Source organism: Oncorhynchus gorbuscha, linkage group LG22, assembly GCF_021184085.1.
Source record: "Oncorhynchus gorbuscha isolate QuinsamMale2020 ecotype Even-year linkage group LG22, OgorEven_v1.0, whole genome shotgun sequence".
Taxonomy (NCBI): Eukaryota; Metazoa; Chordata; class Actinopteri; order Salmoniformes; family Salmonidae; genus Oncorhynchus; species Oncorhynchus gorbuscha.
The window spans coordinates 42,722,891-42,737,373 of record NC_060194.1 but is presented as its reverse complement, the minus strand read 5'-3'; the positions used below and the strand labels follow the sequence as shown (position 1 = coordinate 42,737,373).

Sequence of the window (14,483 nt, the reverse complement as noted above, 5' to 3'; positions counted from 1 at the left end):
GCACCACTTAGCCATAGGGCAAAAGTAGTGCACCACTTAGCCATAGGGCTTTGGTCAAAAGTAGTGCACCACTTAGCCATAGGGCTCTGGTCAAAAGTAGTGCACCACTTAGCCATAGGGCTCTGGTCAAAAGTAGTGCACCACTTAGCCATAGGGCTCTGGTCAAAAGTAGTGCACCACTTAGCCATAGGGCTCTGGTCAAAAGTAGTGCACCACTTAGCCATAGGGCTCTGGTCAAAAGTAGTGCACCACTTAGCCATAGGGCTCTGGTCAAAAGTAGTGCACCACTTAGCCATAGGGCTCTGGTCAAAAGTAGTGCACCACTTAGCCATAGGGCTCTGGTCAAAAGTAGTGCACCACTTAGCCATAGGGCTCTGGTCAAAAGTAGTGCACCACTTAGCCATAGGGCTCTGGTCAAAAGTAGTGCACCACTTAGCCATAGGGCTCTGGTCAAAATAGTAAAAGTGCACCACTTAGCCATAGGGCTCTGGTCAAAAGTAGTGCACCACTTAGCCATAGGGCTCTGGTCAAAAGTAGTGCACCACTTAGCTATAGGGCTCTGGTCAAAAGTAGTGCACCACTCTGGTCAAAAGTAGTGCACCACTTAGCCATAGGGCTCTGGTCAAAAGTAGTGCACCACTTAGCCATAGGGCTCTGGTCAAAAGTAGTGCACCACTTAGCCATAGGGCTCTGGTCAAAAGTAGTGCACCACTTAGCCATAGGGCTCTGGTCAAAAGTAGTGCACCACTTAGCCATAGGGCTCTGGTCAAAAGTAGTGCACCACTTAGCCATAGGGCTCTGGTCAAAAGTAGTGCACCACTTAGCCATAGGGCTCTGGTCAAAAGTAGTGCACCACTTAGCCATAGGGCTCTGGTCAAAAGTAGTGCACCACTTAGCCATAGGGCTCTGGTCAAAAGTAGTGCACCACTTAGCCATAGGGCTCTGGTCAAAAGTAGTGCACCACTTAGCCATAGGGCTCTGGTCAAAAGTAGTGCACCACTTAGCCATAGGGCTCTGGTCAAAAGTAGTGCACCACTAGCCATAGGGCTTCTGGTCAAAAGTGTGTCAAAAAAAGTAGTGCACCACTTAGCCATAGGGCTCTGGTCAAAAGTAGTGCACCACTTAGCCATAGGGCTCTGGTCAAAAGTAGTGCACCACTTAGCCATAGGGCTCTGGTCAAAAGTAGTGCACCACTTAGCCATAGGGCTCTGGTCAAAAGTAGTGCACCACTTAGCCATAGGGCTCTGGTCAAAAGTAGTGCACCACTTAGCCATAGGGCTTTGGTCAAAAGTAGTGCACCACTTAGCCATAGGGCTCTGGTCAAAAGTAGTGCACCACTTAGCCATAGGGCTCTGGTCAAAAGTAGTGCACCACTTAGCCATAGGGCTCTGGTCAAAAGTAGCCACTTAGCCATAGGGCTCTGGTCAAAAGTAGTGCACCACTTAGCCATAGGGCTCTGGTCAAAAGTAGTGCACCACTTAGCCATAGGGCTCTGGTCAAAAGTAGTGCACCACTTAGCCATAGGGCTCTGGTCAAAAGTAGTGCACCACTTAGCCATAGGGCTCTGGTCAAAAGTAGTGCACCACTTAGCCATAGGGCTCTGGTCAAAAGTAGTGCACCACTTAGCCATAGGGCTCTGGTCAAAAGTAGTGCACCACTTAGCCATAGGGCTCTGGTCAAAAGTAGTGCACCACTTAGCCATAGGGCTCTGGTCAAAAGTAGTGCACCACTTAGCCATAGGGCTCTGGTCAAAAGTAGTACCACTTAGCCATAGGGCTCTGGTCAAAAGTAGTGCACCACTTAGCCATAGGGCTCTGGTCAAAAGTAGTGCACCACTTAGCCATAGGGCTCTGGTCAAAAGTAGTGCACCACTTAGCCATAGGGCTCTGGTCAAAAGTAGTGCACCACTTAGCCATAGGGCTCTGGTCAAAAGTAGTGCACCACTTAGCCATAGGGCTCTGGTCAAAAGTAGTGCACTACATACAACCTGAGAAATATAGAGCCTGAAAGAGTTCCTCGACTGCCCCCACAGGAGAACCCTGTGAAGATTCCAGGTTTTTGTGTTGCATGACGCCCCTGTTCCAGACAGTCTTAAGTTGTTGTCTGTAAGAACCTCAGTTCACCCTTAAAACATGTATTTGTGTTGTGCATCAAAATATATTTGTAGTTATGGTGAAGTCATTGACTAGACTTGGCATGTATTTGTTCTCTCCTTTTTTCCATAACAAATGATGGGAAAGGAAATGGTTCTCTTCGACTGGGAACTGAGAGCAAGATATATCTGGACACAAAATACTGTCCTGCTTCAATTTCCTGAACAGGTTCCTGAAATACATTGCCAAGGAGGTAAAACATGCATTACCACAATCACTCTGTCAGTCACCTCATATTGCTAAATGAAGCTTCATTTCTTCAGAGGAAATTGTCAACATGTGGTTGTTAGGAAATGATTGTATAATGCTTATGAATGTGTTATGTAAGGGTTGCTAATATGTTTGATTTATTTGACCTTTTATTTTGCAAAACATAAACTAAAAGCTGATTGACATAATTCGGAGGAGACCAAATGAGTCTCCAGAGTTCGCCATCCCTGAGACCGGGTATTTTTAATTTAACCAGGCAAGTCAATTAAGAACAAATTCTTATTTACAATGACGGCCTACACCAGCCAAACCCGGACGACGCTGGGCCAATTGTGCAGCACACTATGGGACTCCCAATCATGGCCGGTTGTGATACAGCCTGGATTCGAACCAGGGTGACTGTAGCGACACCTCTAGCACTGAGATGCAGTGCCTTAGACCTCTGTGCCACTCAGGAGCTTGTAATTTGTACATCTAAAGGTTATTAATGATGTTAGGTATGGCAGAGGTTTTTGTATGAGAGCTTTATAGATAAAAAAGCGAGGAATGAATAGACCTGCGTGATTTCAGAGGGCCAGCCAACTTTCTGGTAAAGATGTGGCCTCCCAAGTGGTGCAGAGGCCTAAGAGGTTTAAGGTTTGATCCCAGGCTGTGTCACAACCAGCCGTGACCTGGTGTCCCATATGGCGGTGGACAATTGGCCCAGTGTCGTCCGGATGAGGGGAGGGTTTGGCCAGGTGGGCTTTACTTGGCTCATCGCGCTCTAGCGACTCCTTGTGGCGGGCCGGGCGCCTGCAGGCTGACTCTGGTCGTCAGTTGAACAGTGTTTCCTCCGACACATGATGCGGCTGGCTTCGGGGGCTAAGAAGCACGGCTTGGTGGGTCTTCTTTTGGAGGATGCATGACTCGACCTTCGCCTCTCCTGAGCCCGTTGGGGAGTTGCAGATGAGACGAGATCGAAATCACAAAATTGGGGAGAATTTATTTTAAATAATAAATCAAATCAGTGATGTGTACTGAACCTATCATCTGTAATAGAGTGTTTATGTAGGTAACGTTAAAATAAAATGTTGTGTTGAATGTAAGACAGTGAACAAAAGACTGGAATTTAGGACAGGGTGATTAAAGCTAAAACTGCCTAGTTTCATCATCTTAATATCCCCACAGACAGACTTTATAACGCTATAATTTGTGCCAATAGGTAGCATCACGATTCTATTAGCATCAGTATAGCTTCTTCTTATGCCAGATGCTCCCACACTAGTGAGGTGCTGAACTCAGCTCATTGGCTCAAAGCTGCTGGTCACATCGTTGTCTCTCTACCCCTCTCTCTCTCTCGCTCTCCCTACCTCTCTCTCTCTCCCTACCTCTCTCGCCCTCCCTACCTCTCTCTCTCTCCCTACCTCTCTCTCTCTCTCCCTACCTCTCTCTCTCCCTACCTCTCTCTCCCCTACCTCTCTCTCCCTACCTCTCTCTCTCTCTCTCCCTACCTCTCTCTCTCTCCCTACCTCTCTCTCTCTCCCTACCTCTCTCTCTCCCTACCTCTCTCGCCCTCCCTACCTCTCTCTCTCCCTCCCTACCTCTCTCTCTCTCTCTCCCTACCTCTCTCTCTCCCTACCTCTCTCGCCCTCCCTACCTCTCTCTCTCTCCCTACCTCTCTCTCTCTCCCTACCTCTCTCTCTCCCCTACCTCTCTCGCTCTCCCTACCTCTCTCTCTCTCCCTACCTCTCTCCCTCTCTCTCTCTCTCTCCCTACCTCTCTCTCTCGCTCTACATTTCTCTCTACCTCTTTCTCTCTCTACCTCTCAAAAACCTTTGAGAGAACCAATCAAAGCTCAGCACATTTCTGCATTTCCAACAGCCTCTTGTCCAGACCAGGGTGTCACAGTTCTCCCTCCTGGTGAGTCAGGTGAATCTTGTTAGCCAGGCTATATTGACCCACCTCCCTGACCCTCTCATCTCATCTCACTCCATGATGTTGAATAAGTGTACTCTGCGATGGCCTCTCTGACATGCTGTGATTCCCAAACGGCAACCTATTCGCTATATAGTCCCCTATGGGCCCTGGTCAAACGTAGTTCCCTATGTAGGTAATAGGGTTCCATTTGGAACGCATCCATGATCTGTGTGAACTACCGCCCGCACTGCACCCCCCCCCCCTCCCCACACTTTCCCTTTTGTGCGCTCAGAACAGAACAGCCTCAATTCGTCTTGACACAAACTGGTGTGCCTGGCACCTACTAACATACCCTGTTCAAAGGCACTTCAATCTTTCGTATTTCCCAATCGCGAACTGAATGGCACACATACACAATCCATGTCTCAATTGTCTCGAGGCTTAAAAAATATTTTTTAACCTGTCTTCTCCCCTTCATTTACACGGATTAAAGTAGCTTTAACAGGTGACATCAATAAGGGATCTTGGCTTTCACCCAGATTCACCAGGTCAGTCTGTCATGGAAAGACCAGGTGTTCTTAATGTTTTGTACATTCAGTGTATTCCCTACACAATGCACTACTTTTGACCAGAATCTAGTACTGTTGCACTATTGAACCCTATGGGCACTGATCAAAAGTACTGCACTACAAAACAGGGGGCAACTCAACTCTGTCCTCTGTGGTCTGAGGGAGCAGGTGCCCGGTGTGCTGGAGGTTTGCCAGACATAACATCTCAGAGACAGGAATATGGCTGTCTAATACAATTGCTGCAATGGTGCTTGAATGAAAAGCCAAGAGCTGCAATATTGCTCTGAGGAGGAAAACATTGACTGTTGGCACAGCTATGGATTAGCTATAGCAGCTTCTCGTCAACACAACACAACAACAGATTCAGCTTCTCAGAGCTTGGTCTATTTGTACTTGCGTGTGTGTATTTGAATTCCGTTAAGATCAAGGGCTATTTTTGCTTAATTAGTGACAAAAGAGGTTCCTTTCTGTCCAGAAATGTACCCGTCCTGCTGGCAACAGAGGATGTCAACCGATAGTGATTTTACGCTGGTAAAATAACTGATATTGTCCAGCCAATCCCCTGACAGAAAGCTGCCAGTACAGGAAGTCAAATCCTCCTTCTGGTTTGTTGTTATCAGTTATAAGAATTACCCATTAACTTTGACACAGGTAGGTGGTTAGTTATGATTACAGCATGTTTATGAATAGGGTGCTTCTACTATAGCAGAATTACAGTAGATTATCTCCACCCTATCAAAGCCTACAAATGTAACCCTATTCCCTATATATAGTGTACTACTTTTGACCAGAACCTATAGGACGCTCGTCAAAAGTGGTGCACTATAATAGGGAATAGGGTGCCATTTTTAGACTCAGGGCTGTGGTCCTCATATACACCACCAGTATCCTCCGAAGGATTGTTATTCTATTAGTGTCTATTTATTGAACCCGTATTTGACCAGGCATGTTGGCTGAGAGGAACACATTGTCCTCTCCACTCTAGCAGCGAGCGGTGCTAAAGAATTACAGTCAGCAGGGGAGTGGAGAGTTTCTATCGTTTCTTATCACGTTGGTGTCTGAGGAATTTGACTGGGTTCCTGTCTGTGTTGCTGCTCCTCTGCCTGTCTGTTCCTCACATGTACGCCCTCCCCAGTTCCACATAGGACATTCTGTTTTCCCAGGCAGCCTCGTGAGAAACCAACTACAGTAAACATGACATATCCGCTGACTCCCAAATGGCTCCCTATTCGCTTACAGTGCACTGCTGGTGACCAGAACCCATACGGCTCACTATAGGGCAGTTTGTGCACTATATAGCAAATAGTGTGCCATTTGGGATGAGCACATCCTCCCACCTCTTCATTCGTGTCTCTCTACAGGCTGTGTAGGAAGAGACCCCTTCAGTTCATCCCTTTGAGTCTGGCACACGAGACAGTGAAGGACACCTCAAATGGCATCCTATTACCTTCATAGTGCACTACTTTTGACCAGGACCCAGAGCCCATAGTGTAGAGAATTTGGGACACACATCATCAACAATACAAACAGCACAAATGAATTGCAGAAAGTTAAAATGGGAAACAATTACAGAAGGAAGTGTAAGCAGACATTTTGATATACACATATATCTTAGTGATAGTCCATCCAAAGAGGATAGCATTGACATAGGCAGGAGGGTATGCTCTATCTGAGTATAAGGGGTGTCAGTGCAGCTGTTCTTCCTATGAAGGCTGCCAAGGACAGAGGAGAGATAACGATGCTGCTGGACAATGTGATGCCTCTGTGTTTAAACAAAGATAATATTTTAGATACTGCTTGAGAGTGTCCCTGGATTTTTTGGGGGTCTAGAAGGCTACATTGGTTTACATCCCAAATGGCACCCTATTCCCTATATAGTGTACTACTTTAGACCAGGGCTCATAGGGTTCTGGTCAAAATAAGTGCACTATATTGGGAATAGGGTGCAATTTGGGACATAATCAAATACATGGGACTGAGAAGGGACTCTTTTCAAAAGTAGTGCCCTATAAAGGGAATAGACGATATTTGGAAACCAGACCATGATCACGTTGATATTGACAGAGACTAAACATCCAGTAGCATACTGCCCCCTCTACTTCCTCAGCATGTCTTATAACTGCATGAGCAGGTTGGTTGGAGTCTGATTGGTTGGAGTGTGGTTGGCTGGAGTCTGGTTGGTTGGAGTGTGGTTGGCTGGAGTGTGGTTGGCTGGAGTCTGGTTGGTTGGAGTCTCGTTGGCTGAAGTCTGGTTGGTTGGAGTGTGGTTGGCTGGAGTGTGGTTGGCTGGAGTCTGGTTGGCTGGAGTGTGGTTGGCTGGAGTTTGGTTGGCTGAAGTCTGATTGGTTGGAGTGTGGTTGGCTGGAGTCTGGTTGGTTGGAGTCTGGTTGGTTGGAGTGTGGTTGGCTGGAGTCTGGTTGGTTGGAGTGTGGTTGGTTGGAGTCTGGTTGGTTGGAGTCTGGTTGGCTGGAGTCTGGTTGGCTGGAGTGTGGTTGGCTGGAGTCTGGTTGGCTGGAGTCTGATTGGTTGGAGTGTGGTTGGCTGGAGTCTGTTTGGTTGGAGTGTGGTTGGCTGGAGTCTGGTTGGTTGGAGTGTGGTTGGCTGGAGTCTGGTTGGCTGGAGTCTGGTTGGTTGGAGTCTGGTTGGCTGGAGTCTGGTTGGTTGGAGTGTGGTTGGCTGAAGTGTGGTTGGCTGGAGTCTGGTTGGCTGGAGTCTAGTTGGCTGGAGTCTGGTTGGTTGGATTCTGGTTGGCTGGAGTCTGGTTGGTTGGATTCTGGTTGGCTGGAGTCTGGTTGGCTGGAGTCTGGTTGGTTGGAGTCTGGTTGGTTGGAGTCTGGTTGGTTGGATTCTGGTTGGCTACGAGTCTGTTTTATTTATTATTATTATTTTTTTTAATTGTACCCCGTTTTTTCCCCAATTTCATGGTATCCAATTGTTTAGTAGCTACTATCTTGTCTCATCGCTGCTACGAGTCTGTTGATCAGAGCTAAGGAAGAAGGGGAAGAATTCAAATGTAATCAACAAGTGGAGATGCAATTTTTTCTCCTCCTGACCATACTTGAAAGACAAGCAGGTTTATTATTTCCACGCATTATTAATTTAACACGCAATTTATTCACGCTGTTTTGTACACTACATGGCCAAAAGTAGGTGGACACCCCTTCAAATGAGTGGATTTGACTATTTCAGCCACACCGTTGCTGACAGGTGTACAAAATCTAGCACACCGCCATGCAATCTCCATAGACAAACATTGTCGGTAGAATGGCTTTACTGAAGAGCTCAGTGACTTTCAACGTGGCACTGTCATAGGATGCCACCTATCTAACAAGTATGTTCGTCAAATTTCTGCCCTGCTAGAGCTGCACCGGTCAACTGTAAGTGCTGTTATTGTGAAGTGGAAAGCAGCAACGGCTCAGCCGAGAAGTGGTAGGCCACACAAGTTCACAGAACGGGACCGCCAAGTGCTGAAGCGCTCAGTGCGTAAACATCGTCTGTCCTCGATTGCAACACTCATTACCAAGTTCCAAACTGCCTCTGGAAGCAATGTCAGCACAAGAACTGTTTGTGAGGAGCTTCATGAAATGGGTCTCCATAGCCGAGCAGCCGCACACAGACCTAAGATCACCATGCGCAATGCCAAGCATCGGCTGGAGTGGTGTTAAGCTCGCCGCCATTGGACTCTGGAGCAGTGGAAACGCGTTCTGTGGAGTGACGAATAACGCTTCACCATCTGGCAGTCCGACGGACTAATCCGGGTTTGGTCGATGCCAGGAAAATGCTACCTGCCCCAATGCACAGTGGCAACTGTAAAGTCTGGTGGAGGAGGAATAATGGTCTGGCGCTGTTTTTTATGGTTCAGGTTAGACACCTTAGTTCCAGTGAAGGGAAATCCGCTACAGCATAAAATGACATTCTAGACGATTCTGTGCTTCTAACTTTGTAGCAATAGATGGTCCTGTAGCTCAGTTGGTAGAGCATGGTGCTTGTAACGCCAGGGTAGTGGGTTCGATCCCCGGGACCACCCATACGTAGAATGTATGCACACATGACTGTAAGTCGCTTTGGATAAAAGCGTCTGCTAAAATGGCATATATTATTATATTATATATAGTTTGGGGAAAGCATGACAATGCCCCTGTGCACAAAGCTAGGTCCAAGCAGAAATCGTTTGTCGAGATTGGAGTGGAAGAACTTGACTGGCCTGCACAGAGCCCTGACCTCAACCCCATTTGGGATGATTAGAAACGCCGACTGCGAGCCAGGCGTAATCGCCCAACATCAGTGCCCGACCTCACAAAATTCTCTTGTAGATTAATGGAAGTAAGTCCCCGCAGCAATGTTCCAACATCTAGTGGAAAGCCTCCCCAGAAGAGTGGAGGCTGTTATAGCAGCAAAGGGGGGGGGGACCAACTCCATATTAATGTCCATGATTTTGGAATGAGATGTTCGCCGAGCAGGTGTCCACATACTTTTGGCCATGTAGTGTATTTATATCTTATTAACAGACGTAGTGTAGATTGTTACAATAGGCCTATCTCCAGTCTAACTGCGTAATCCAATATACTCCAGTCCGTATTTCCCCTTCGCCCCATCTGGCTCATTTACAGGTTATGTTTACTACTGGCGAAGGAGAGGCACAGAGAAGGGGATCCTAAGGGACTGAACAATTTAGGCCTACCTCTATCGTAGAGTAAAATATCGACATTATATTTTGCTGTTCTCGTTGTGCAATAACCGTGTGGTCATTTTTGGAAGGAGATATCCATCAGAGGTTAAGTCACCCGAAACGCCTTCTAATTATGAAGAAAAATAGCAACTGACTAAGGAACGAGCAACAGCGAACAGTTGACTGGAATCGAGTTTGCGGTTTGATATCCACCCCCCCCCCGATACACGGTTCAGATTAGTTTTATATTACTTGAAGTTGTAAACGACATAGTAATCGTTAGTATTTTTTGCGTTCATGCAAGAAGATATGTTTGTGAAAGACAGCAGCCATGAGTAGTGAGTGACCCGTGGGGTTTTCGCTGCTGTACGCCACGCTTGCTTTGCATGAACCTGAAGTTGTCAAAAAAAAAAAAGCGAAGCTACAGAAATTCAAGGACTGTGTTGCACTTTTTACAAGCTGCGCTTTAGGTGTTCTTTCAATGCACGGGAATATAACGTCTATTTAGTAACGAGATACATCCATAGCGAGTGTTACCGGAAGCGTAATTCAATTGAGAGTTGATAGGTTTCAAATCGCATCAAAACTTTGTGGCCTCCTGCCCATTATTCAGCTAACGGTGCCGTTAGCCAGCAGCTAGCTGACGTTGAAAAGAAGACTCAATGCGATGCCATTTATTGCAAAAGTGAGACTTTAACCTTTTTGTTTTCAGCCACAATGATTCTCACGGTGGCGTTTGTTTGTGGCCATGTTGAATATCCCTCGGACCTGTGCAGTTAACGAGCTGAAGTTAACTAGTAGTGAACACGTTGGACCCTCCGCCCATTTTTTTTTTCCGGGATGAGCGTTTTTTTATATTTGTTTTGTTTACCTGTGATTTAACTAACAAACCATAACGACAGAAAACACCTTGCCAGCTCATTTTAATCGAGTTGACTCTGATTCCCCCCCCCCCCCCCCGGACAGTTACTGTCTACTGTGTTTTGTTTTTGTCGGTCTGATATTGACTAGAGTTGAGTCAATATGTGTCCGCGGACTTTCCTTGTGTTTTTGGTGACTGCTGTCTGCGTATGGAATTGTCAGCAGACGAATGGAGAAAGTACAGAAAGTAAGTGGTTAACTGATTTATCATCTTATCTGTTGCAGATGTGTATTATATTGTTCCTAATTTGACAGTATTGTTGACATTGTGTATTTAGTGTGTCCGGATTTTGAAGTCTCTGATTTAACATGATCGTCTTTGATGACAGAAAGTCGAGTCATTTAGAGATTTGGAAGGACGAAGGTCAATTTTATTGTTTTTTTTTTCTTCTTCCTGGTTTGCAATGTGTTTTTGCCCATTAGCCACCTAATTGGATCAAAATGCGTTTGCCAACATGCAAAAGTACAAGTATATCCTATAATTTGCTTGGATATCAAGTCAAGATTTAAAACACAATGTACGTCATTAATTGATTTGGGGGACAAGTAGCACAATAACAAATATGTTGATTGATTGCTATGTGAATGCTGTGAGTAATTACAGCCATGACTACTAGAATGTGGGTTTAATGCTGGCAATATGTGCATGATTATTTATGCATCGAAGAACACAGCCTGAATAATTTAATACGCGTTTTTAAATCAATTTAATAGAATGAAACATGGTTTACAGTTGTGGTGTTTTCTAAGGTCAGAACATGGGACTATACGCCAAGCCAAGCCATACAATGTGAAGTAAATATATTGTCAAATTGTATGATATTAATTGTAATCACCTGCTGTGTTTACTCATGCTGATAAAAACAAATCCCTACCTATGTAGAGATGAAGAATGTGTTTCAAGTCATTCACTGTTGTCTTGCCAACAGCAGTAAGTGGGTAAACAAAACCAGAGATTTAAAAGCAAGCACTTTATGTCAAACCATATACTTTGTAATCAATGTAGGTTTATCCTGGCACTCAATCAGATGAGGGGCGGCAGGGTAGCCTAGTGGTTAGAGCGTTGGACTAGTAACCCAAAGGTTGCAAGTTTGAATCCCTGAGCTGACAAGGTACAGATCTGTCGTTCTGCCCCTGAACAGGCAGTTAACCCACTTTTCCTAGGCCGTCATTGAAAATAAGAACTTGTTCTTAACTGACTTGCCTGGTAAAATAAAATAAAAAATGAATCAGATGCAAAATGTACAATTTTTTGTTGTTGTTGTGCCACACTCAATCTGATCAGATTAGATAAACCAAAATGAGTTCAAATGAATGGCCAGGACTAAGAATGGATGTGTCTTCTGTTACTTAAAGTTGTTACTCTATAAACTTTCAGTGACCACAGAAGATAGGATGGACGTGTTCACCTTAGTCCTGATAGGATGGACGTGTTCACCTTAGTCCTGATAGGATGGACGTGTTCACCTTAGTCCTGATAGGATGGACGTGTTCACCTTAGTCCTGATAGGATGGACGTGTTCACCTTAGTCCTGATAGGATGGACGTGTTCACCTTAGTCCTGATAGGATGGACGTGTTCACCTTAGTCCTGATAGGATGGACGTGTTCACCTTAGTCCTGATAGGATGGACGTGTTCACCTTAGTCCTGATAGGATGGACGTGTTCACCTTAGTCCTGATAGGATGGACGTGTTCACCTTAGTCCTGATAGGATGGACGTGTTCACCTTAGTCCTGATAGGATGGACGTGTTCACCTTAGTCCTGATAGGATGGACGTGTTCACCTTAGTCCTGATAGGATGGGCGTGTTCACCTTAGTCCTGATAGGATGGGCGTGTTCACCTTAGTCCTGATAGGATGGGCGTGTTCACCTTAGTCCTGATAGGATGGGCGTGTTCACCTTAGTCCTGATAGGATGGGCGTGTTCACCTTAGTCCTGACCATTCATTTGAACTCATTTGGGTTGATCCGATCTGAGTGCCGTAAAAAAAAATATGTTGTACAAGTGCATCCGTTAAAAAAACCTCCAATGAAAATGCCTGGTTTGTTGTACATAATTCCTTTAGACAAAACAAACTATTTCAATCTGTCTTTGTTTACTCGCTGTTGTACATGTGCATCCGATTTCTTAATTTAGTGAAATCCCGATTGGGTGCCAGGATAAAACTGCATTGATTTCAAAAGTGTCTGGTTTGACGTGGTGCTCTCTTATTCATCTCTCATTTTTGTCTACAAAAGAGGTAAAACATGGATTTCCTTCGTTCGCTGTTGTCTTGCCAAGAGCAGTAAGTAGGTAAACAAAAGGAGAGATTAAAAGAGAGAAAGTGCCCTCTATTTTTAGGCTATGATGCCGTTTTATCGTGACACTGGAGACGATCGGGTCTGGTTTCACTAAATCAGTTAAAACAAATGGCAATAGAATGGATGTGGTTTAAAAACACCATTTCTGTTAGACTAGAGGCTAAAGTTAAAAAGTACACCATTCTGGGTGCTGTTTGTCAACTGGCTATTTGGAGGGCTTCAAAAATAGAGAAATAAATATAGCTATCCTTGTGACACACTTGGCTTTGCTATAGTAGAGGAAACATTGGCCTCTGTTCAGTCCCCATCTGTCATTGCTTTTATCCTTTAAAAAAGTGTTGTTTTTCTGCCGTCACTATGCTCAACAATTTCCATCCATAGTTAGAAAGATAAGAATAATAGCGTAATAACTAAGACGTGAATTTTTATTAAAAAATGTCAATGTGATAAAATCCAGACAAGTCTTCAACCACAGATCTAGCACCTCTCTGATTCAGAGAGGTTGGGTTAAATGCGGACGACACATTTCAGTTGAATGCGTTCTGATTAGGTATCCCCCTTTCCTTTTAGTGTGGGGAGGATTTGCTGTAGGTCTGTTTGAAGGAACTAGTGGTTTAGTCTGGGAGATGGATGCATCTCTGGGTGGTGGGTCTGTGTGCCTTCCAAATGGCACCATATTCTCTATGTAGTGCACTACTTTAGACCAGGGCCCTATGGCACCCTATTCCCTATGTAGTGCACTACTTTTGACTAGGGATGCACAATATATCGGTGAACATATCAGAATCGGCCGATATTAGCTAAAAATGTCAACATCGGTATCATGCCGATGTCTCGTTTAACGCCGACGTTAGAAACCGATGTCATAGCTACCGTGCATACAGTTGAAGTCGGAAGTTTACATACACCTTAGCCAAATACATTTCAACTCAGGTTTTCACAATTCCTGACATTTAAATCCTAGTAGAAATTCGCTGTCTTAGGTCTGTTAGATTCACCACTTTATTTTAAGAATGTGAAATGTGAGAATAATAGTTGAGAGTGATTTATTTACATTTAATGTAAATAATTATTTATTTCAGCTTTTATTTCTTTCATCACATTCCCAGTGGGTCAGAAGTTTACATATACTCAATTAGTATTAGCTAGGTTGCCACTTGTTGTTTGCCTATTAAAAATGTAACTTAATTTTATGAATAGCTAGCCAGCTAATTAAACCTGTTGCCCAAAGCTAACGTTATAAGCAGCCAGCTAGCTTCATCTGGCTAGTGAGGCTCGACCGGACTGGATTATATGTGTTGTGAAGCTAGTCACAATAAGGATTATGCACAATAGTGGAATTTGCATTTATCCTTCAAAATAAAAGTATGTCATTGACAGTGATGCAAATGAATACTAATAGTAGAATTATGCCATTTTATTTTGAAGGCTATCCGCAAAGTCCACTATTGTGGCTAGCTTCACAATAGATGGGTCTGACCACCATTAATTAAATAAGAACTGTCTCATAGTCACTGAAACAGATGATGTCGTTTTGCTATGTTTTTGGAGAAGAACATTGTTTGCATCCATGAGCTAGCTAGATTTTTTTATGACCAGGACTGTAGGTACGTGAGACAAATTTACCAGTGTCATAGCATACGTATTAGAGGTCGACCGATTAATCTGAATGGCCAATTTAATTAGGGCCGATATCAAGTTTTCATAACAATCGGTAGTCAGCATTTTTGGACACCGATTATGGCCGATTACATTGCACTCC

General features: G+C 44.6%; 1 protein-coding gene across 1 annotated transcript in view; it reads left to right on the top strand.

The window, feature by feature from the left end:
• The first annotated feature begins 9,427 nt into the window (after positions 1-9,427).
• The window catches only part of LOC124009618 (insulin receptor-like), a 143,600-nt gene continuing 138,544 nt past the window's right edge, over positions 9,428-14,483 (top strand). The window contains exon 1 of the mRNA XM_046321602.1: positions 9,428-10,605. Within this exon, the coding sequence (XP_046177558.1) occupies positions 10,521-10,605 (85 nt within the window). The 5' untranslated portion in view covers positions 9,428-10,520. The remainder of the gene's footprint in view (positions 10,606-14,483) is intronic.